The sequence below is a fragment of the Eutrigla gurnardus genome (genome assembly GCF_963514095.1).
Source record: "Eutrigla gurnardus genome assembly, chromosome: 2".
NCBI lineage: Eukaryota > Metazoa > Chordata > Actinopteri > Perciformes > Triglidae > Eutrigla > Eutrigla gurnardus.
Genome location: NC_139916.1, coordinates 27,222,644 through 27,247,506, shown reverse-complemented (window position 1 = coordinate 27,247,506; position 24,863 = coordinate 27,222,644). Strand labels below are relative to the sequence as shown.

At 41.9% G+C, this 24,863-nt stretch overlaps 2 protein-coding genes across 4 annotated transcripts in view; one reads left to right on the top strand and one right to left on the bottom strand.

Moving 5' to 3' along the window:
* Window positions 1-2,529: 2,529 nt before the first annotated feature.
* Window positions 2,530-24,188, bottom strand: rbpjl (recombination signal binding protein for immunoglobulin kappa J region-like). The gene is made up of 12 exons (XM_084025697.1): window positions 24,115-24,188; window positions 19,139-19,286; window positions 15,395-15,529; window positions 14,686-14,756; window positions 14,465-14,580; window positions 11,691-11,865; window positions 10,243-10,380; window positions 8,661-8,779; window positions 6,515-6,655; window positions 6,268-6,423; window positions 5,710-5,813; window positions 2,530-2,939 (listed from the first exon to the last, which is right to left on the bottom strand). The coding sequence occupies exons 1-12, from the start codon at window positions 24,125-24,127 to the stop codon at window positions 2,642-2,644; spliced, it is 1,614 nt and encodes a 537-aa protein (XP_083881823.1). The 5' UTR covers window positions 24,128-24,188; the 3' UTR covers window positions 2,530-2,641.
* The window catches only part of matn4 (matrilin 4), a 42,206-nt gene continuing 36,290 nt past the window's right edge, over window positions 18,948-24,863 (top strand). For 2 of the 3 annotated variants that reach the window (XM_084025650.1, XM_084025649.1), the window contains exon 1: window positions 18,949-19,191. The gene's annotated coding sequence lies outside the window, so the exon portion shown is untranslated. Of the gene's footprint in view, window positions 19,192-24,863 lie in introns of all 3 variants that reach the window. The other variant, XM_084025651.1, reaches the window with a different exon arrangement.

The window sequence follows — 24,863 nt, the reverse complement described above, 5'->3', positions numbered from 1 at the left end:
ATGTCATTAGAAATGCTAAGATGAAGAATCAACAACTCTGGCTCCTTTAAAATGATGTTCCCATAAACTACACTCTCAATTATGTTACAAAACTACATATTTAGGTTTAAAAAACAAAAATACTTGGTTAGGTTTAATAAAAAGACATCATGGTTAAGATTAAAATGATTATGAAACTGAAAACTTCTAAACACTAAAATCACTCTCCTGGTTTTTGACCGTCCAACAACCAGACCTCCTCACATTCTTTGAAACTAATTAGTGATAGGTGAAGGGCAAATGTAATCCACCTCAAAATACATTTCCCTCATATCGTAGTTCACAATGTAGTGCAGTTGTGTGGGAACGTCTTTTTCAGGCTACCAGCCTGGATAATTATTAGAAACATGTAAAAGCTGTTTAAGTTGATCTTTTTCGTTGCATGTCTTTTTCTGACCAGCACTATTTGATTCATGTTTTGATCTTTTTCTCCAAACTGAGTTGAACTAAACTGAGTATCATCAGTCCGGACATGTGACAATATAAAAGAGGGATCCTGCTGTTTCACTGTCAAACCACCATCAGTTATTTCAGTGAAAGGTGAGTAACACACACACACACACACACACACACACACACACACACACACACACACACAGAGACATCAGACTTCAGAAACTTCATCAAAACCTCCATCTTTGCGCACAGTGTTGAGTCAGATTGGACCAGATGAGAAGCAGACGGCTGCTTTCTCTCACAATACTGGACCTTCGACCATCCTCCAGAAAAAACAACCTCCTGTCACACTTTTGATCACGCCATCATCACTCTTCACAGCTCTGTGTCGGTGTGTTTCTATCTTTGAGCCATTCACAGTTCATTCTGCTCTCTTGTCTTACTTGATTACTTTTAACACACTGGGAAAATACTCAAAGTAAAAGTCCAGCTTTCAAAAGCTTACTGAAGTAAAAGTATACAAGTTCATAGAAAAAAAAACTACTTTAAGTACTGTACTTAAAGAACTAAGTAATTGGCTTTTCAGTTTCGGAAGTATTCTGAAATATTTCTACTGTAAAAGTATTAATACCACTGTTAAAATACTCTACAAGTTTTTAATGTTCATATTTTGTCTCTTAAAGCATTTTGCAACTTTGCTTTGTAAAGTACTATCAAAATATAGTGTATCGTTGTCATTATAATAAGAATAATTATTAATAAAAAAGTAAAAGTCTGGTATTCAAAACCTTCCTAGTACAATGTATTTATAGTCTGTATGTATAGTCATTGTAGTAAGTAAGTCCTGATGGAGCAGTAAAATGTGTTACTAATATTATCTGTTTGTGGATTAATATTACGGCTGCATTTATGTGTTTGTTACATGTTTTTAATGCATCAGCATTTTCCAGCTGAACCAAGCGCTTCATATTAAGAAGTAGGAGGATTTTCTCTGCACATAACCAACACTTCATCATCAGCTTATAACAAACATTCAATGTCAACATGGTAATCATGGTTTCACCTGGACAGGAAGGGGACAAAAGGACAAAAGGACTCCATGCAGTGGAGTAAAATGTACTATATTACCCTCTGAGATGATGTGGAAGTAAAGTACAAATACCTCAAAGTGCAGTACTTGAGTACTTGAGACTATACTTCCTCCAGTGTACCAGATAACAAACCACAGATGCTTTTCAGTTGATGTTCGTATCTCTGTTAGCTGATTTGATTTGCTAAGAGAATAAAGTGATGAATTGCACACAAGAACATAAAGAACATCAAATGCATCTAATTTATTGATTCATGTTGACAGACAACGCTTACATTAAAAGAGTGACGATGTGGAAGACTGTGGAAGGTGACGACTTTGATACGGTTGGCATAAATCTTCATCAATCATAAGTCTTTTTCATTTCTCCCAAACCATATATTCCAGTAGAAGATGCATGCCATTCTAAGAGAGAAGGACCAACTGATTCTGGTCTCAATCTCCAAAAAACAAACTGCTATGTCAAGTTTTATATCTAATAAAACATGTTAAAAATACCAGAAAACATAAAGAGATTGGCCCCAGTGTTAACTGAAGGCTCCTCTTCATATTTGGAGGAGTGATTGGAGGTTCTGACTGAAAGACTGCAGCATAGAAATAAAAAAGGAGTAGAAACGACATTCCCTTTCAAATCGAGGCAGCAGGACGGTCAGAGCCATTGTTATGTGTACTGTTGCCATAGCGACCGTTGTGTAGCGTGAGGTGAGAGGTGGACTGAATGAGTGAAATGCAATGACTAAATGCAATGACTAAATGCTTCATCCACACTCCGATCACACTGTAGAATACACTGATGTTGTCAGATGAGAGTCAAGGAGCTAACTAGCTATCTAGCAAGCTTCCTAACTCCTCCTGGTGACGTCACCTAACAACAATCACCATTCTCTTAGTCACATGATCACTGAAAACAATTCACTGTTCTACTTCTGTTCTATTTCTATGGTCTGCATTTTCTCAAACAATCTGAACAATCTGGAGGATGTTTGGCCTTGGTTACCATTGTTGAAAAATCTGTATTTTCCCATTTTCTACTATACATGACATCTTCCTAATTGTCTTGCTGAGATTGACAGCAGAAGATTCTGCTCCAAACATTCACCTGATGACTGCATGCAGCTAACTCTGCATGAAGAGGTGGAAGTTGGCCCTGGTGAACTCCTGGTGGATGGTCTCTAACAGGACGTCGTCCTGCTGGCCTCCCTCCATCCCTCCCTCTCTCTTCCCTCCGGCTGCCCCTCGGATGCACGGCAGCGGCTGGAGCTCCGGGGTGTATGTGAAACTGAAGGACGTGCGATAGATGAGGCCGTCCAATCGGATGAGAGACAGAGGGACGGTGATGATGCGTCGCAGACAACGCCAGCCGTCACTGAACACGGAGACGTCAGGAACGACGCAGAGCAGAGATCTGGGAGACCTGAGAGGAAAACACAAGGACATGGACTAATGCTCAGGTACTCTGTTCTCTACCTGCTCAGGTATTCTGTTCTCTACCTGCTCAGGTCTTCTGTTCTCTACCTGCTCAGGTACTCTGTTCTCTACCTGCTCGGGTACTCTGTTCTCTACCTGCTCAGGTACTCTGTTCTCTACCTGCTCAGGTACTCTGTTCTCTACCTGCTCGGGTACTCTGTTCTCTACCTGCTCAGGTATTCTGTTCTCTACCTGCTCAGGTCTTCTGTTCTCTACCTGCTCGGGTACTTTGTTCTCTACCTGCTACTACTACTGCTACTACTGCTACTACTACTGCTACTACTACTGCTACTGCTACTGCTACTGCTACTAATAATAATAATAATAATAATAACATACAGACAATGATAAACAACATGTAGACAAAATGTGCAAAAACGTTTTGATGATTATCTTTATTAATCTGTTGTTATTTCTAACACTGAGCCTGTGTCAAAGCTGAGGACCAACAATAGTAATGTATGGAACGAGATAAATACATGATTATGAACCTAATAATTCAGAGGTTGATATGAACACTAGTGAGCAGGTTTTATAAATAGGTCTATAAACGGTATTTCATTGAAAGCCACAGTCCACCTCATGCTCGCATAGCACTGAGGGATCATGTTCCTAATTGGCTGCAGCTTCTGGTACAAATAGCACATTGTGGACGACTGTGTTATATAAACACGTCTTTCCTCTGATGGGGGGGCTGTTTTCAGCCAGAGACCCTGACTTACGATGCCTCAGCACTTTAGATGTGAGGTGTGAGGTCTGAGGTGGACCCTGACGTCACGGAGGTTGTTTTGATTCTGGACGCGTCACCAGATTCTTTGAGGGGACGCCTGAATGTCAACTTACTGTACGTCCTGACTGCAGCGTTAGAGAGAGTTCCTCCCGCTGAACACAACATAAGCTCCTTTATGCCTCTCAGGCCGCCACGCTCATACCCATGAATGCAGGTAAGTTCAGTCGGAACGTTGAGTAAACTGAATATTTTACTCAAACTTGTTGGGGAAAAAACTGCCCGACTTCTTTCCCCAGTGAGTCCAGAACAAAGGAGGAGCTTATTTCACTGAACAAAGCAACAACTCAAGTCGGAACTGAATAAAGACACTAAAACAATTGATCGATTAATAATAATTTCAGTCATTTCAACCAAATACATCAAACACATGACTTCTCCAGTGTGAGAATGTTAAGCCTTTATGTGTTGGAAGTTATTTTAAAGTGAATATATTTGTTCTTTGAACATCTGACGATATCACCTTGGGCTTTAATTTCTAATTCAGGTTAATCGAATAAACAAGAAAATAATCTGAAATATAATGTATAAGGAAAATAATTGTCCACCATCCAGATGATTTGCTGGCTCAGCTCAGAAAAGCCCCTTCGTGAAAACGTCAGCAGCTGTGCTTTAATCTGAGCCTCTCTGTCATGTTGATCTGTGGACTTTATTGTCCCGTGAGATAGTTATTCTTTAAGGAGCTTCAATTCGATGAGGCAACACACGTAGGCCTCTGTTTCCTGTCAGCATCGGGGTTCAGGGCCGGTCGCTAGATTTTTATTTTCGAAGGGTTAATCAGCAGCAGCAGTCTGTCGTTCTTTATTGAAATTCTTCCACAAAGTGCTTTCAGATTCTGGGTCAAACAAATTATAATTTGGGTTAAAGCTGTTTGGTTACGTGATATTTGGAGTGGAAGTGCCACTTCATTTTCTATAAAACGTAGTTTTATGAGCAGCAGCTTGACAGAGCTGAGAGGTCTAAACAAGAAGAAAACTTTAATGTTGTCCTCGTGCTGCTGTTCAGCTCTGCAGCTGGTTCCTGTGTGGTGAAGCATCAAGAGAGCCAATGGCACGAAACAGCCATAAATGAAATGATACAGGGCCTCCAGGACCGACGGTTAAACCAGAAATCCAACAACACAGAAGCTACTTATGTGATCAACTTACATCACTAACAAAACACGAAACTGTAATCAAGTTCACACTCTATAAAGTTACTTTATGGTGAAATGTAACTGAATACATTCACTTGAAAACTGAACTTAAGCTTGAGGTACTTGGACTTTACATTAAAACTTGCACCACTGTTTTTCTGAGGGTCCCCTTGACAAAACTAGACAAAGACAAAACTGGACAAAACGAGTTCACTGCTTATAAAGTAGTAATAAATAATAATAATAATAATAATAATAATAATAATAATAATAATAATAATAATAATAATAATAATAATAATAATAATAACAAGTTATTATTGTTGTTATTATTATCATTACTATTATACTATTATTTCAGCACTTCTTCCATGATCGCGGGGCACCAACTTTTTCTCAAACTGATTAAAATAATACATAACATTTTGTAAAACAAATAATGTAAATACATGTATTCTAAAATTAGAATTAAATATTATTAAATTGTTTCCCCTTCCTTGAGTCAGATCTGGATGGAGACGCGTTAAACTCAAAGTATTTTTGCCCCGTGACTTTCCTCCAGCTGTTACAGGAACCAGACAACAATAAAATATAATGACAACTGTTGCTGTCTGCAGGATATATTTCACTGTATGCTTGTTAATACACCGGTGTTTATATTTCTGGCCTGCTTTCTGGTTTCTGGGTCAGCTGACCAACACAGACACATCAGCTCCCTAACCAATCACATATCTTCATCCTCTCTCACCCTCCTCATCCTTTCATCTCACCCGTCCACACAGTCTGTCGACTCACTTGAACATAGTCTCAGCTTCACTGTTTCCAAACCACACTTTGAGATGAGGGCTGAAGTTTTCTCCGTGGATCTCCAGCATGGCCACGTGTCCTCCACCGCTCACCTGCAGTACCACACACACACACACACACACACACACACACACACACACACACACACACACACACACGCACCCACACACGCACACACACACACATACGTGAAAATGTTGTCTTTAGATCTCACTAATCGCCTGCTGTGTTTGTTCTGAATGTATGAATGGTATCAGTAAGTATTGATCAAGCCTGTAGTGGCGGAATAAGCAGGCAGACTCCAGGGTTCCCACTCAAAGTCAAATGTCAAATTCCCTGACTTTTTCCTGACTTTCACTGACTAAAAAGCTGAATTTCCATGATCTATAATTTCTAGAGCTTTTATTGTGAAAGGTAAGAACAGAAGGAGTGGATCTGGTCTTTGCTGCCAGAGTCAATGTTGAAAGGAGTAATCACTCCCTCCTCAGGTGTTTTTTTGTTAAGTCTTTTGCTTTGAAAGTCTTTTATTTTGAAAGTCTGACTCACCTCCAGCCCACTGATGACAGGAAAGGGAGTAACTGGAGTCTGGATGCAGGTGGGACCCTGATTAAAGGTGAACTCCACTGCTTCTACTCCGATGATGGTCCAGCAGGATCCGTCATTCAGCACCACCCTGCTGGGGTCTCTGACGTTGGACGGGGCCTGGAGGGAGGACGAGGACGGAGGACCGGATGAAAAGACAGAAAGAGAGAGCGGAAGAGAGGGAAGGACAGAAACAGTGGGCCAGTCTCACCTGGTACAGTACGATGGAGTCATTGGACAAACACAGGTACGCGTGGGGATTGTCTCTGAACTGGAAGGCACACTTGTGGAGCTGAGAGACCGGCTCGTCTACGTCTAAGATGGCGTGCTGCTTGTTGACCTTACGGATCACCTGGAGACACGAACGATGCAAAGTCCAAATATCACAATATTTCTGTCATATACCTGGATGATGGCTGTGTTCACACAAGCACGACACAACACGATGGTTTGATGGTGGTGACCTCACGCTCTTCTGCTGCTGTGCTAGATGAGGAATATGTGTTGACTCATGAAACTGCCTCATCAGTTCTCTCAGTGTCACAGCTGAAAGGATACTAATTACAGCCAATCAGAACCATGGTTCTGACCGTTGCTATAGTGACACTTCTGATAGCGGTTTCAAGCATTTCATATTTATACACAGGACATCTACTGCACTTCTGTCCATCCTGGGAGAGGAAACCCTGAGGTTTGTTCCTTTTTCTTCCGAACAAACATCTTTGTGTAATTCATGGAACAATTCAAACAGGATCTGTCATCGTGGACGAGGTTACATATTCATTCCAAAATCAGGTCCCATGAGGAACAAAGGAAGAGGCTCTTTCTTACTCCTCTGCACACATTACATCAAGGGGAAGATAAGTTGCTTTTTATCAATAGTTTAAAGATACAGTCATTAGTTGGCTAAAATAACAAAGTTTCCAGAACAGAATGGCTCGTTAACCGTACAGTAGGATCCAGTTGGACGAGGGCTTTAAATCAAACACCGGAGACTGAGACACCACAGGACGCTGACGAAGCGAGCGAACGCTTTGTGATGGGGATTTTAAAAATGGCGTTTCAAATCGAGGTGGTCTCCACAGTAAATTGCTTCGGGTACCTCCAGACCTTGAGCCCTAATCCTAAGTATTAACACATTCAAACACACCCTTCACTGCACCGCACACTTCTACTGAAGCCTCCACCGCTGCTGATCCAGCTGAACGTTCCGGTCTGAAGGTCTACCTCCACCTCTTCACCACAGAGCCGAGCTGCTCGTCACAAAGAACAACTCAGCAGGAAGAGTTTCTGTGTCTTCAAACAAACCACCTCACCTACAACAACATATAGAGCTGCAGTGTGGAGATGAACCTTCAGGTGTTTTCACAGCAGCTATAGAAAGAGCCCACTCAGCCATTTGTGAAGTGGTTTGTCCAAGTTTAACTTCCTGTGGAGGTCGGCCTCAACAATAACAGCATTTATGGTATAAGCGGGTTATGGAGCACATCTGGATGGTGATTATAGCTAATCAGAGCCGACAGCTATATTCTCTCTTCATATAGGGACCACTACGGGTATTATGGTTTCACAGTCTATGATGCAGGGTTCCAAAATCAAGAGAAAAATTGCATAATTTCCCTTCAAAGAAGGACTAAAGGCCAAAGAGGATTAATCCTAAATTATATAAACTACACAGTCTCACGGCAGTATATGAAACAGTCACCAAATGTTATCCGTCAGTCTGTGCTGAGCAACGCAAATTAGGTTTTTAGGAAACAAAACCACTTAGGTTCAGGAAAAAAAAACGGCACGAAAGTCAAAACATCATGTACATGGACATGAATATTGTTATATATGTGTTCCTCAGCATATTTTCAAATTAAGGCATTTCAGTTGGAAGTATCATTCATGTTTGTTTTTGTCAGTCAGGATAACAAACAAAACAAAAAAAGTTTTAATTCAAGCAACAAAACCAACATTAGGTTTAGACAATAAAACCAACGTTAAGTTTAGACAATAAAAACCAACGTTAGGTTTAGACAACAAAACCAATGTTAAGTTTAGACAACAAAACCAACGTTAGGTTTAGACAACAAAACCAATGTTAAGTTTAGACAAAACCAACGTTAGGTTTAGACAACAAAACCAATGTTAAGTTTAGACAAAACCAGTGTTAGGTTGGGACAACAAATCCAACGTTAGGTTAAGACAAACAAACCAACGTTAGGTTTAGACAACAAAACCAACGTTAGGTTTAGACAACAAAACCAACGTTAGGTTTAGACAATGTGTGTATGTGTGTGTGTATGTGTGTGTGTGTGTGTGTGTGTGTGTGTGTGTGTGTGTGTGTGTGTGTGTGTGTGTGTGTGCGTTACCATCGGTGGCAGAGCTACTCCAGACTCAGTCTCGGTGCACACTAACTGGACCACACAGCCGTAACAGATGAAGCCTTCGCTCAGCACAAAGTCGCCTTGGTCAGCACGCTGGTCCTCCACTACACACACACACACACACACACACACATTAATGTTCATACACGTTCATGACCATAGTCCCACTGAAACACACATTACAGTCTTATTAAATCTGTTCCCATAAAAAAAACGTTTTCCTACTTTTCTGATGAATAAAGACATAAAGATGTGTCTGTGTCTATGTGTGTGTGTGTGTGTGTGTGTGAGGTTAAGGTTTGGAGGTGGGAGGTCCGTGTTAAATAAATAACCTTGCAGATCTTGAGACGTTTCCAGACGTGTTTGAGGGAGACGCTGCTCACACATCGGCTGAGTTTCTAGTGAAGGTAACACGTCTGATGCATCCGTTCATGTTTCAGAGTCAAAGCTGATGTTTCCATAAATAAAGACACTACCATGTTTATAGTCGAAGCATGGTTTGACTCCAACTGAAGGAATGCAGAAAAAGCAGCTGTACATGTCTGAAATTGTCTCATCTTCACTCATCATTTGCTCGGCAGCTTCACGCTGCGCAGTCTATAACAAGGTTTACAGAGATAACTTTGGCTCATAAATAGACTTTAACAGCACAATTTAACAGTGGACATCAGTTTTTATTTGTCTATGACATCACAGTGAGGGAGGGGCCAGAGTTTGAACTGAACATACAAGCTGCTAATTTTGAGGCGAAATGTGTTGGTACAATCAACAATCTGTGTGATTAAGTGTGCAGAGAAAAAAATCATTATTGTTATGAACGCTTCAACAAAAACTAAACCTAAACTTCTGTAACCTTGACACCAAAACTAAGAACAGATTTTCTGCTTTGCACACTGTAATTCTGCAACTTTTAACATGCAAAACAGACCAGGAACTGAACACAAACACACATGAAAACACCTCCACTTACTGAACATCATCATCCTAGCATTGGCACTAACAGATCACCTCTTTGTGAGTGACAGTGAGAGGAGGAGGAGGAAGATTTCACTGTAATTATTTGGTTCCAATGAGCTTACAGTAGAAAATGAGTTGCCTTGTATATCCTATCCTATCCTATCCTGGTTTTGAACTAATATGCGTTTTTAACTGATCAGCCCACAAATGACCCACTGCCGTTGCCTAGCAACGAGCTGTGGTTGACAAGAAAGATCATAAAATAGGTAACTTACTTTATCTAATTAAAATGAAGCCAGAGATCATATTGCATTTTATATTACGATGGAGAATATGCTTCATGATATATTTCAGGCTGAGAGAGTTTATTCTGCTGCTTGTCGACACCTTGTTGTTTAAAAGTCGGCCCAATAAATCTTGGGAAGCATTTGAAAGACTCATTTTGTTTGTGTCATTATTCTTTGAGAAAATTCTATTTCTATGAGATATCTAGATTGTGAAAAACACTTTCCCTGAATAGACTACAATGTGACCGTCATAGAATGGACTATGTTAATGTGTGACTAACACACACACACACACACACACACACACACACACACACACATACCCAGTGTGATGGTGAAGGCTGTCCACTCTCTGGCGCTGGCGATGAAGGCTCCTCTGTCCACCGAGAGGTAACGAGTGCTGACCGTCTGAGAGCGTAACCGGTTGAACAAAGCTACTCTGGAGCATGAAGAGATACACACTGAAAGCAAACACACACACACAGACACACACACACACACATACATACATTTTATTGTCTTGATGCATCATTTGCAACCTGTTGGACACATCTTCTCCCTCCCAAGGCTTTGATTAAGACCTTGCTCAGGTCTCCTTTTAGCGTGTGAGTGTTTATATGTGACACAGCCACCTGCTGCATTATGGGTAGAGCAACAAACAGAGTAAAGAGAGATGCAGTCCACACAGGGAGGGAGGGGAGGTGGACGGGTCGAACAAACACAGGACTTTAGTCTAGGAGACTGCTGTTAGTGTCAAACTGAAGGTAAACTTTGACTTTTTTGTTTGTTATGTCAGTCGTTACTAACCTGAATCGTAAGCGTCAATAGTCATGTGACTCGTTAGTTAGTCAAGTTAACCTCAACCAGACTCTCACTAAACTCAACTAAGGACAGTACACATCTAACAAGAGCAGATTAACACGTCGCCACTGACACTGTTGAAGTGACGATAGAGGGGAACGTAGAGCGTAATGGTTTTTTTTGTGTGTCCCTCAGCACTCAAACGATGTCAGTGAAAAGTGAATTAGGATCCTTTTTCATGGTGGACACATGAATTAAACGTATCCATGTGAATATGCAACGTCCAGAACAAACCAAACACTGGTTGTGTTCTCTAAACCTGGAACGTTGTCTTGACTGACAGAAAAGCCTGGTGCAGGCACGGACAATAATTCCAATTGAAAGTTGAGTAATCAGGCCTTTGAAGGTGTGTACCCTCCAACATGTCCTCACTCTGAAGGTCTAAAACAAACTGGTCCTCCCGAAACAGAAGTACAAGTACACACACACACACACACACACACACACACACACTGTAACTCCTGATTCAGACTCCATGATATTAGTGTCAGTACGATGGTCAATATGTCAGATCAGGTGATCAAAGCGTCATAAAGAGAGACATGTCCCCGGCCAATCATGGCTGCTCGTCTTGCACCACATGTGTGATGTCATCCATACTCACCCTACTCATTGTCTCCAGTCGTGGTATTCGCTCAAAGAAACATGAAAGAGGCAGGGCTGTTGTTGCCATAGTAACATAAATGCATCCTCCAACAACCTTCCTCTTTCTCTTCACCAATGTTAACAGTTGTTTACAGATCGCCCTGTGCTCCTGCTAGTCAAAGTGACTTGGTGATGGTTGTCGTCTACTATGAAAAACTTCATGGTATAAAAGCATCCGTCGTTATCGTTCTGAGCTGACGTGGCTGTCGGACTAGAATCAGTCTGAACCTCTAAATGTACTAAAATGATGACATCAGTGACTCACGGTCAGCGTTCTTCATGGACTGCCTCTTCTGCGACGGCTTGGAGATGACTTTGATCATCCTGCTCTGGAAGCAACCCACTTCCTGTCTGTTTCCCAGGAAGAGTCGCAGCAGCAGGCAGAAGTGTTTCCTCTTGTCCTGATCGGAGATGAACAGGGACTTGGCAGAGGCAAACATCTGGAGCACAAACACACACAGAGAGTTTGAATGATTCAATTAAAATACATGATAACAACTGAAGGTTTGTTGTTCTCATAAATAAGTGAGTCTAAAGAACAACAGGTGTCATGTGACAGACGTGTTGGCTGTCTGTCTGCTGTGCCTCCACAGTGTGTTTACAGCAGCGACTGTTTGACGACTGTAATAAAAGAGGTGAATGTCTCGTCTGGGTAAACACACACTCAGACACAACAGACTGCAGGTCTGAGATCAGCAGCAGCTCAGACCACCAGTCAACATGAAGATGACATTTCTGCACAACTAAACTGCATTGTTACATTATCTTTGGAGGGAAACATATTTAGTAGTGGATTACGTTGACGAATCACAAATATGCTTCAAAGGAGTCCGTGGAAGTCCAAGTAGGGAGGAGGTCTGGTTGGTGGACGGGTCAAAAACACAGGACTTTCCCCAGGAGATTGATGTTAGTGTCCTGTTAGAACCAAGTATTTTGTTGTTGTTTTTGTTTGGTTTTCTTTGTTAACCATGTGTTTCAAACTGTTTAACTGGGACCCTGGTGACTGAAACTGTGTTTCACATGAAATGTAGTTGAGTGTTTAGTTGTATGGGAATGTAATTCTGACGTAAGCCAGAGTTGTTTGAGAAATGTAAAAATACATTCATTATTAAGACGGTTCATAATGAAACTAGAGGTCTACCTTAATTTAGTTTTTCTTCTGTTTGAAGAAGTAGCAACGTTGTACCTTTATTTGTTTGAGTTCATTTGCGACATCACAATATTCAGATATTCATTTTAATCTTGAGGCCTCTAAAAGTGTTCAAATAAATAAACAGATGAGCTCACACCATTGGTAGCCTGGTAAACTAGCCATTAAGACCATAGACGTTTACGGAGATAAAAATTCCAGTGAGAAGTAGGGCTATTTTCTCATAGACTTCCATGTAATTATTTTTGCATCCAGAGGAGTCGCCCCCTGATGGCCAGGAGAGAGAATGCACATTAAGTATCATTCATGCCTGCACCATATTTTTCTGTCATTCAGGACAACATTACACTTTTAGTTAGGTCTGGGAAAAACATCATGATTGGGCTTATAATAACGACGTACAGTTAGGTTTAGACAACAAAACCTCTTAGTTAGGTTTAAGAAAACAACATGTCACTTCACAACACAAGTCCTGTGTTATTGGACCCGTCCGCCCCCCCCCCCCAACATATAGTCTTTCTCAAACTCTGGATGTTGCACGTAAATGCGTTTAAAAAGCGTCATTAACTCCTCATTGACTTTGTTTTAGTTCTGAGACACAAGAAGAAATAATTAGTGCCCACAAAACCAATAGATTGCATTTAGTGACTATTTCACGAACCGTCGTGAGACAGGGTTGACAGAACGGTGGGTGAAGGCAGACATCATAGAGACAAGTGAGACATTTGTAAACTAGAAAATTCCCCCGCGGGAAATTTTGAAAGGGCCACGGGGGCTACTGCCGGAGTGTATATACATTACGATGAGATTCTTCGAGATTTCAAACGAGACGGAGTTGTTTTAGAGGCAAATACAGAGACTGCTTGCTGAAAAACTGTCCCTGAAAGGAGCGTGCATCAGCAGTTTTGCATGAATTTACCTCTAAAATGGCTCCGTCTCGTAACGTTACATTATTATCACATAGCGTGGTGAATGTGCAGGTCACAACTTGTCCACAAAAGCGTTTTGGAGTTGTTGGATTGTGTATTTGATGAGTTTGATGAGTTTGACACATGTCACGGAGCTCAGCTGTCACTCAAGTACTCTGTACTACCGAGTACTACTGAGGCTCAAGTACTGAGAACTACTAGGTACTATGTACTGTCAAACTGTTTGCCAGTACATGTCACCGAGCTCAGCTGTCACTCAAGTACTCTGTACTACCGAGTACTACTGAGGCTCAAGTACTAAGAACTACTAGGTACTATGTACTGTCAAACAGTTGAGTGCTTCGCACTTCGCTTCGCACTCAACTGTTTGCCAGTACCCGAGCACTGTTCCCCTCAGCTATTTCATAGCTGTAGGGGCCAGTGCTCGGTGCGATTGCCCCGTGGCCCTAACTAGGACACCAAAGCAGATTTTCATGACAAGCGATGGAAGCAGTTGTGTGACAAATGTTCAAAGAGATTTTTATAATTCCTGCTTCCAATTCTGGAAATGTGGGTGTGATTGTCAGCTGTGGAATAAGTGAAGAATACTGACGGCAAACGGCATGTCCATGCCTGTGGAGGGAAGATGGTGGACTGTGTTTGACCTCTGATCTTTTGACTGACACTGAATTTAATTTGTGTCAAAAACAGACTTGACACTTGAGAGTAGAAAGTAAACGTTTCAACAAAAGATTGATCTCATATTCAAACATTTAATAATGTGTGAAAATGATAAGCCTATAAATTCCACATGAAAGGTTTGATCTGTCTTCGCTCACTGCTGAGGAGAACAAAGGATTATGGAGACATCTGGAGAGGAGTTTAGGGGATAATTGAGCTGGGACAAAGGCCAGTTTAAACTCGATGTCTCTGTCGTTGAAGGAATTTGACAGACGAAGGGAGGCAGAGAAAGTCACTCACCCTGGAGTTTGGTTGCTCATCGAAGATCAGCTTGAATGCGTCGGCCTGAGACTGAGCAGAGCTGTCCAGACACATGTAACCACACAGTCGATACACAGAGTCTCCGTAGCCAGCAGCTGCAGGGACACGACAGGGAGAGACAGGAGGAGACGTATACCACAGAGCCGAGGGACAAGGGAGCAGGACTCAACAAAGCTGCATTCAAGGACATGTAAGTTCACCTTTTAGATGGTCCTGCATTACTCTCCATCCATGACCGCTGATGTAAACACAAGGAGGAGGACAGAAGAACCTGAGGGTCATCAAACAGTTCAGAGTTTATCCACACAATCCAAAAACATACTGAACACGAGCTTCATGGTGTTGAGATGTTTGTACTCAGTAGGAAAAAAAAGAATTCTGAAACAGGATTTCACTACAAAATATCTTTACAGTGAAAATAAAAGAAAATTAGTAATACCAGTAATACTAATAACAATTAGTAGAAGAAAGGACAATCCCATTCAATCAGCGTAGCAGGATGTTCAAAGCGGTGGACACTTTAGTGTAACGTTGCCATGGCAATCCCTCTCTCTTTCTGGGGAACACACTTAATGGCTCCACTGATGTGTGCTGTCACCATAACAACTAACAAGTTTCCTTTTTCAAAATGGTGAGTTTTCAACTCACCATTTCCTTTTGTACTAGTTAACTAGTAACTACTGCATATTTTTTTTAAATACCAAAAAGTTGGCAAGGACCTGAGAGATAAAACCACGCCCACTTCCACACAACAAAACAGCATCAAAACATGGTGGAATTAGCAAGTTAACGTTGGCTAGCTAACATGCCAGCTGCTTAAAAGACCAACAGTTGTAGTACATGTAGCTGATAATTCGTACTTTTACTTTTAGTGTTTAATGTGTTGGCTCAGCAGAAGCAGCGTCAAACCTTTTCTCGTTGCCGTAGGACTTCTGAGCGACCTTGGCGTGCAGGATGGTGACGCTCTGGTCTGCATGAGCTTCTCTTCCTGGTTCCCGTGTTACTCCCGGTAACTGACAGCCTTGAAAGCCCAGGTCCAGTCTTCTACAAGAATGGCGTCAGTCACAAATGACCAGGAAATAAAATAGTGTATTTGTTAGTTTCTATTGCTTCTGTTTATATTTGCTTTGATTCACTGTAGAATTACAACATGTAGAAGGACACACAGTCCAAACACTTTAGCAGCAGCTCTAAACAGAGAACTATTAAGGTGTACGCTGTGTTATCTGGCTGAAATGTGTCTGAGCAGCTCAATTTGGACTGTCAGTTGGTTATGAGGTTTCTGTGTGTTAGATTTGCAGAGCTGAAGTGAGCAGCAGGTGAGAGGCGGACTGAGTGGATCCTTGTAGCTGTCACATTAGCTGTGGAACGATGGGATGAGGACGTACGACCCCGGGGCCCGCCAGCTGGAATCTCATTCAAGTAGCGATGTAACATGACAAAACTAAGGTAGAACAAGTCAACGTTTGGTTTTCGTTTCACATGGGACATGAACAGCGGTCTCCTGGGTGAAGGTCTGTGTATATATTTATATATCATCAGTCTCACGGGGGTGTGTGAAATAACAACACAGGGCTCTCAACCAGGAGACCGTGGAGAACTTTTAAAACCATGAAGTTTGAACTAAACCTACCTTTCCTTTCCTGTAGCATAATATTGTCCTGACTGACAGAATGAACAATACCTCCAACTGAAATACTATATATTATATACTAATATGTTAATTTGAAAGTCCTTCTGAGCGACAACAAAACAAATAAATTGCATTTCATGACTATTTCACAAACTGCTGCGAGACTGTGGGAATACGACACAGTAGCAATGTTGATATATCTCTCTCCCCTTGTTAATGTTGTCGTGGTAACGGCTGTAGTACATCGGTGAAGCCCCGACAGATTCTACCAGCAGACACACAGCTGACAACGTCCCAGCTAAATGAACTGATGTGATGGAGACTCACTAGACGGTCTGTTTAGCTTCATACTGCTGATAAATAGGATTTAACATGTTTGTTCATCAGGTTATTAGGTTCCATGGTGAAAAGTCAATGTCACGCTGCTGCAGTGGTGTCGGTGCGGTTGTATCTTAGTAGTTTAATCAGGCTGCGTGTTTAGTGATTGCTACATCTTTGTTTTTTATACTTGAATGTCCCATCCAGGGAGCAAAGAGCATTAATACCACAATTTAATCATCCCGCGTTAACGTGTTAACTTTGACAGCTCTAATACACACACACACACACACACACACACACACACACACACGCGCACACACACACACACACACACACACACACACACACACTATGGTTGATGTATTAGGAGGTGGGCAGGCTGCTTCTTCTAAGGGAGGAAAGTCTGGGTCCCACTGACCCAGTACACCTTCCACAGTTCACAGTTCAGGGTTCACATTTTACTGTGTGTGTGTGTGTGTGTGCTCAGTCACCAGGGTGCCAGCAGTGATCTAAATTAGACCATCCCCTCTTTAAAGGTCAAAGGTCAGTGTGTCGGGAGCTCAGACCTTCTGGCATTTCACACCGTAACACAGAATGAAGAGCAGAAAGAAGACGGGGGAGGGGAGGAACTATAGGACACTCTTTCACCTCCTAAAAAGGTACTGGAGTCCTGGTCCAGAGGTTGTTCTGGTGGCGGAGGAGGAACGTTGAAATGACTACAATCAGCATGAGTTACGACGATTCCAAGGGCCCAACACTGACAAGGGCCGCCCAGGTGGGTGATTTAGGTTGGAGGGGGGGCACATTTTTATTCTTTCAAAGGGCTCAAAATTCCTAGTGGCGCCCCTGACAGCAGGGTCTGACAGTCTGCCTCACTCAGTCCTGGTTCTGGTTCTCCCGTGCCTCCCTTCCCTCCAGCGGCCCCAGTAATAGTAATAGTACTAGTAATAGTTATAGTAATAGAAATAGTAATAGTAATAGTAATAGTAATAGTAATAGTAATAGTAATAATAATAGTAATAGTAATAGAAATACTAATAGTAATAGTAATAGCAATAGTAATAGTAATAGTAATGGTCCTCCCTGCTGGAGTCTGAGCCGCGGGGTTTCTGGTGAACCTGCATGATTTCACCAGAATCTGACGCAGTGGCAGCGATGACAGAAGAATAAATATACAGAAACATATATCCTACTGCATTAATGTGTATGTCGCATTTTTACAGCAATGCAACATATTCTATGAGATCATCATGTTTGTCGCCTGGCTGTCCTGTGAGAACCAGTCAGTTCATCACTATTCTGGTTATTATCAGGTTGTTGAAGAACCACAATGATGTGTTGACTCTGTCTCCTATACAATTACGTTCTCATACAACTAAATAAAAAAAACACATCATGGTTTGGATTCAAATGACTCTGAAATTGAAACGCAACAAAACTTGGTTCTAACGGGATGCGAACATGCTGGTCCCGTGTTTGTGACCCGTCCATCACACGGACCTCCTCTCTACCATGGACTCCTTTGAAACTCATTTGTGACACGTCAAGAGAAAACATAAGCCACGTTTCCCTCAAAACGTAATGCAGTTTAGCTGTGTGGGAATTATTTCAGCACCGGGAATCCACAACAGAGACCGCGATGAGACCTTTACCTGGTTTTGAGAGACCTGCATGTGCACTTACTAATGGATTTGAACACATTTGTGGACATTGAAGTCTTAATTCATCTTGAAAAACACTCAGTCAACTCCATGAACATTTTTAACAATTTCAACATTCAACGATAGTCAATATGACTCATCAATTCCCATCTGCTCATATTGTACTGCATAAATTAATATTATAAATTAATTTATGCAGTTGACATGAAGGTTAAATTACTGTTGAGTTTGCTTTTCCTATAATCATATTAATAAACTGATGCAAAGGTACTTTAGGTTTGGCTCATAAAAAGATGTGTCCATATAGATGATAAGATCAGGAAAGCAGAAGTAGAAATAAAATAATTTTAAGATTCTAAATTGTGTTTTCAGTCTACAGTTGTATGTTTTGTGACTGGTGATGTATTAAAGTAACCAACACACTTATGATAACAATCTAATAACAATAACAACTATAAATGAACTATATACCTATATAGGCTATGTAGATAATAACTTATAATAATCCTACATGATGTATTAAAAACATGAATAAAGAGCACCAAACCAACACGACTTTAACATTTAAGAGAGTTTATAGTAAGAGTATATAGAGTAAATTTATAATAATAATCATAATTAATAATAGAATATTGTGATCAGATGAATCAGTGTTACACATGAACTACACATTGAAGCTCGCGCGCAGAATTAAAGTGAACGGTGGCGCGATGATGCCCCCCATCTCGCGCGCGCCACCTCACCAAACCTCCCCACGTTACCAAGATGCCTGGCGGACTCGGGCTCTTGGGGTTTCAGGATTTCAGGGGGGGTGGGGTCTTTGCCTCCTCCTGCCGGTTTTATACCTCCACACGGTCCCTCCACCAGTGAGAAGACTAACTCCGAGGAAAGGTCACGGATCCCGCCGTCCTGAACGCATTCTCACGTCCACGCGCTCATTCCTCGCAGCTTCGGTTTGGGATAAACGACTCCTCTCTCAGCCCGGGACAAGGTGCGTGTGTTACGGGACTTGTTGTCGCAGAGGGTCGCCTGTCTTACCTGTCCCATCCGCCGGTCCGCGGTGCGTCGTGTCCGGCCAGCAGCGTCCCCAGGTGAGTGAGCGCGCTCACCGGGTCCGGGGACACGGGAGGCGGGTAGAACAGAGCCAGGTCCGCCTGGGAGGACCCAGCTTGAGTCGTCGAGGTTCCTGAAAGTTTTTTAAAATAGAGTTAAATGATGCTTCATCTCTAATGATGAGCTGAAGAAAAAAATCAATCAGATGTTTTTATGAATTACTTTTCACTTTCAACGTTGAAGCAGTTTGTTTTCTGTCTTAAATGATGATAAACTGAATATCTTTGCATGTTTAACTGCTGTAACAATACAATAGATTTGCACACGTCTTGAAATGTACCAGCATTTTCTCTATTTTGACATTTTATAGACCAAACATCATCATATTATACTGCAGTGATATAATTGTTAATTGCAGCTTCAAAAAAGCTCCTGAAAGATATTGAAACATTTTGCTTAAAGGCTTTAAACTTTGAAGGAACATTTATTTTTAAAATCCTGGTCCGAAAGTCTAGAATGTGGTATTTGTAATACCACATTCAACAAGTGTTGATCAATAGCTGTGATGAACTTATAGGTTAGAGAAATTAGAAACAACATTTCAATGTTTCTGCAGCTTAAATAAAGAAGGAGACCATTAAAATGTCTCATTGTAATAAGCCAGAAGGAGCAGAGGTGCTGCTGGGAGCAGAAGTAGATGTGAGTGAGTGAGTGAGTGAATGCTTTGGGTTCACACTGGTTGCCTGGAGGTGATGCTCTGTACAGCCAGCAATGTGGCAGGAGGACAGACCAGCAAGTAAGTAGACAGACAGGTAGACTGATGTTCAGTTAGACCAGACCTGTTTCACCAGGATATTTCAGACTAGCTTGTGGCCTGCAAAGTTAACACACTTATTGAACATTGAACATCATTTGAACTTATCTCCATGTTTCCAGGGCATTCTCTGTCCTGGCCATCAGGGGGCGACTCCTCTGTTTGCAAAGATAAGTCAGATTGTATAGAAGTCTATGAGAAATTGACCCTACTTCTCTCTTAATTTATTATCTCAGTACACATTGTAAACATGACTTTATGGTCTCAATCTAGTATCTAGACCAAGAAGCAGGGGATGCTTCAAGGCGGGTCTCCCTTGTGATTGACAGGTCGCTGGCATCGCTACCATGCTTCCAATGCAATTAGCTACTAATTATGGAGCTAACTTTGTTAGCAGCTTCACACCAAAATCCAGATGGATCCAGATCCAGTAAGGTTTCTGTTCAGGGTTCCGCTTTGCTGCTTGTCTTCATCAGATCCACCTGTTGCTCCTCCACAGTCCAAATATGGTCACTTCCTTCACTGGTTGCAAAAATTCCAATACGGTTTCGAGGCATCAAAACCGTAAACAAATAGGCGATACCACCATGACGTCCACCATATTTTCTGCACATTTCTTAGGTTTAGACTCTAAAATTAAAATGCACAAACTTGAATGAATCTTTAGCATTAACTTATCAGTTTTCATTAATTAATTAATTAATTAATTAACTCTTTAATTTATTGATTTCCATCCCTCAGATAATCTGTGCACGCCACTACTCAAACTTTATAAAGTGCCTTCATCTTTCTTTTAAACTTTGTGTAAGAAACCATCTCTTCATCCATGTCTCATAAGATATTCAAATAACTCAGGTTTTAAATACATTCTGTGCAATAATGCCTTTTTAATTTTCTGAGTGTAATTTTACGCCAAGTCGTCACTGTGTAACAGTCCTCCAGTTAGGCAGTGAGACAGGAAGTCATTCAGACAGTCTTCTAGTCAGGCAGTGAGACAGGACGTCAGACAGACAGACAGACGAACAGTCTTCCAGTCAGGCAGCGAGACAGGAAGTCAGACAGACAGGCTGTCTTCAAGTGAGGCAGTGAGACAGGAAGTCAGACAGACTGAAGTCCTCTAGTCAGGCAGACAGACAGACAGACAGACAGACAGACAGACAGACAGTCCTCTAGTCAGGCAGTGAGACTGGAAGTCAAACAGACAGGCAGTCCTCCAGTCAGGCAGCGAGCCAGAAAGTCAGACAGATAGACGGTCTTCCAGTGAGGCAGTGAGACAGGAATTCAAACAGAAAGTCCTCTCGTCAGGCAGTGAGACAGGAATTCAGACAGATGATCCTCGAGGCAGGCAGTGAGACAGGAAGTCAGACACACAGTCCCCTAGTCAGGCTGTGAGACAGGAAGTCAGATAGACAGTCCTCCAGCCAGACCGACAGACAGAAAGAGAGACAGTCCTCTAGTCAGGCAGTGAGACTGGAAGTCTAACAGACAGACAGTCCTCCAGTCAGGCAGGCAGACAGACAGACAGACAGACAGACAGACAGACAGAGTCCTCTAGTCAGGCAGTGAGACTGGAAGTCTAACAGACAGACAGTCTTCCAGTAAGGCAGACAGACAGACAGACAGACAGACAGACAGACAGACAGAGTCCTCTAGTCAGGCAGTGAGACTGGAAGTCAAACAGATAGATGGTCTTCCAGTGAGGCAGTGAGACAGGAAGTCAAACAGAAAGTCCTCTCGTCAGGCAGTGAGACAGGAATTCAGACAGACAGTCCCCTACTCAGGCTGTGAGACAGGAAGTCAGATAGACAGACAATCACCTAGCTAGGCAGTGAGACAGGAAGTCAGATAGACAGACACTCCTCTATTCAGGCAGTGAGACAGGAAGACAGACATAAAGCCCTCTAGCTAGGCAGTGAGACAGGAAGTCAGACAGACAGTCCCCTAGTCAGGCTGTGAGACAGTTAGTCAGATAGACAGACAATCCCCTAGCTAGGCAGTGAGACAGGAAGTCAGATAGACAGACACTCCTCTATTCAGGCAGTGAGACAGGAAGTCAGACAGAAAGCCCTCTAGTCAGGCAGTGAGACAGGAAGTCAGACAGACAGTCCTCCAGCCAGGCAGTGAGACAGGAAGTCAGACAGACAGTCCTCGAGGCAGGCAGTGAGACAGGAAGTCAGACAGACAGCCAGTCCTCCAGTGGGTCTCTAAGTGAAACCACTAACAGTAGCAGAGTCAACATCTGGCTCCAATCTGGATCCACTAACAACAGTCCTGTGTGTTCATGTCGGTGTGGTCTCGTCCAGCTGTCACTCACAACCAACCAGCAGCTCTCTACCCGTCTCCCTGCTGTCCTCCCATCCGTCTCACCATCCTGTCTGTCTCTCGTCTCTATGATCATATGGTCTTCCCTGGTGTTTTCATCTCAGTGTGAAACGTACTCTCTATGTAAGTCTCACCTGGCTGGCCCTTCACTCCTTCACCTGCTGCTTTAATATCAAGGCACACGTGGTCACATGAACACACCAGGACCTGGATCCTGACCTCTCTCATCTGTGACCTTGAAGATCAAAGCTGTGTAAGATTGTCTATTTTATATTTTAACCCTTTTAGAAGCCTCAAGATAAAAATGAGGATGAGGGAAAAAAAGAAAATCTGAATATTTATTTGAAACTTTATTTTGCATCATACATCTTTTCAGCAGCAACACTGCGACGTTGCAAATAAACCTGAACACATCAACTGTTTTGCTGCTTGATACAGAAGGAAAACTTGTATTCACTGTAAAACATTAATTGCAGTGAAGGTATACTGCCAGTTTTATAATGAATCATCTGTATTTTTACAACTCTGTCTCCTTCAAAATAATGTCCCATACAATAAACTACACTCTCCATTACATCTACAAGGAAACATTTCTTTCTGGTTTGAAATTTATTTTAACGAGCATTACTCAACAATATTAGTTGCCCAGAGCAACCACTCTAGATGTCAGGTGATGTAGTATTAAGCGTGTCCATGTAGATCAAGGATGGGACAAGCTAACACAGGACTTTCACCCAGCAGACCTCCGTTTGTGTCTCAACGTCAAGTTATTAAGTTATGAAAATGTAACTTGTGTACATAGTTTAATTAACATAACAAACGTCATTATTTTAACTCAAAACAAGATGTTCTCCTTAGGAAAACCTAAGTTGTTCTGCCTGAATTCATTAAAATGCGTGGTTAACAAACAAAACAACTAGTTCCAGCAAGTTTCATCCCTTACAACACGAACATCCACGTATCTTTTCCAATCAAAACCGAACCAAACATAGAACCAGAGGCCACTGTTCCTTCCCCGTCAGAACAACCAGACCCCTAAACGTTAGAATGCTGAATGTTTTCAAAACATCTAAAAACCCACTTCTTTAAGTCAGCCTTCCATCATTACAAACTTCTAGTGTTGATCTGTATGCAAATTGTTCACACACCTCGTTTGCATACAAAGTCAATGCAAAGACGCAGATAGATGCAAATTATTGGTAGCATGAAAGATGCAACACAATGATGCAAATACACAAAATATTTAAACTGGAACTAGAAATTCTCATGATGCTTTGTCTCTAAGCCTATCGGTGTTGAGATCGTCGTCCCGACGTTCCTGAATCAGACATGGAGGAAACAAATGTTGTCTCCTGTGTCTGTGGTCCCTCAGAGCTCATAGTAGCTCAGAGTAGTAGTACTACAGTAGTCAACAGTACAGTACATTAGTACCACAGTAGTAGTATGTCAGTGCAGTGGAGTGTTGAAAGACACTGACTGATATATCTGCTGGAGGAGAAGCTGTTGAACTAAAACCACAGTGAGTCTGATGAAGAAACTCCGGTTCTTCAACACAGTATTTTAGGCAGCAGCTCCTGTATTGAGTCACAGAAACTTTCTGTCAACAACAGGCTCAAATGCCTGTCAGCTGTCAGCGTTTCTCAACCTCCGGGTCACGACCCCGGGAGGAGGTCACGAGATGGTTATCAGGGGTCACAGGCTGGGTGATATTATTGCATTATTGATGCAAAGTTTGGTTCATGGTTCTGGACGGTTTGAGAGCAGTTAGTTAGCGATCTTCTGGGTGTTAATTAATAAAAACTGACTAAATAAGTTGGTCAAATACCTTTATGTTCCATGACAACCCGTCCTCACTGCCACGGCGTCAACACTTTAGCTTAGTCGGTGTCTGACACCGACACTCATTCAGCGTGTGAGAGAGATAGTCCACACAGTGGGGCTATCCTTCAGTTAATCACATGACTCGTTTGTCAGTCAAGTTAACGTCAACCACACTCTTGCTAACCTCACTAAGCGCTTTTGTTGCCTTCACCTAACTTCTCAACCTAACTTGGTGATATTCTAACGAAACTAGATTGACTCAAATACTCAATATAATCTTGTGATGTCCGTCAAGAAACACAGCTGTCAGGCAACATGTTGGTTAAACAGACCAGATACCGTGTGGTGCATAACACTGTTCATTAGACACACATTATCAGAAATGTGTCACTAAACATGCATGTTGAACTTATGGATTAGCCTATTTATATTTAGGGAAACGCAATATACCAGAATATCTACAGCTCTGATGCATCAAACCCTTCATCCTCTTTCTCCAGACTGATCTATGACATGGAAGATGGTTCATCATTCATGTTCCTCCTAGGATGAACCTCAATACGTTTTCCTCTGAGCCGCCTTCAGGTCAAAAACACAAAATACACTCCTATCAGCCTAAAATGTTCCTTGCTTCATTTGTCAGAACTGTTGATTTAATGTCACATTGACGACAGAAAGCTGTACTGAATTGCTATTAGGTTTGGACAACAAAACCAACGTTATGTTTAGACAACAAAACCAACGTTAGGTTTA

What these genes read in the sequence shown, in the direction of transcription:
- rbpjl (XM_084025697.1), bottom strand. An exon ending in TCCTACGGCAACGAGAAAAG is followed by an intron (nt 14,757 to 15,394) that starts GTTTGACGCTGC and finishes GATGACCCTCAG; the next exon opens with GTTCTTCTGTCCTCCTCCTT. An exon ending in GAAGCTGAGACTATGTTCAA is followed by an intron (nt 2,940 to 5,709) that starts GTGAGTCGACAG and finishes TTTTCCTCTCAG; the next exon opens with GTCTCCCAGATCTCTGCTCT.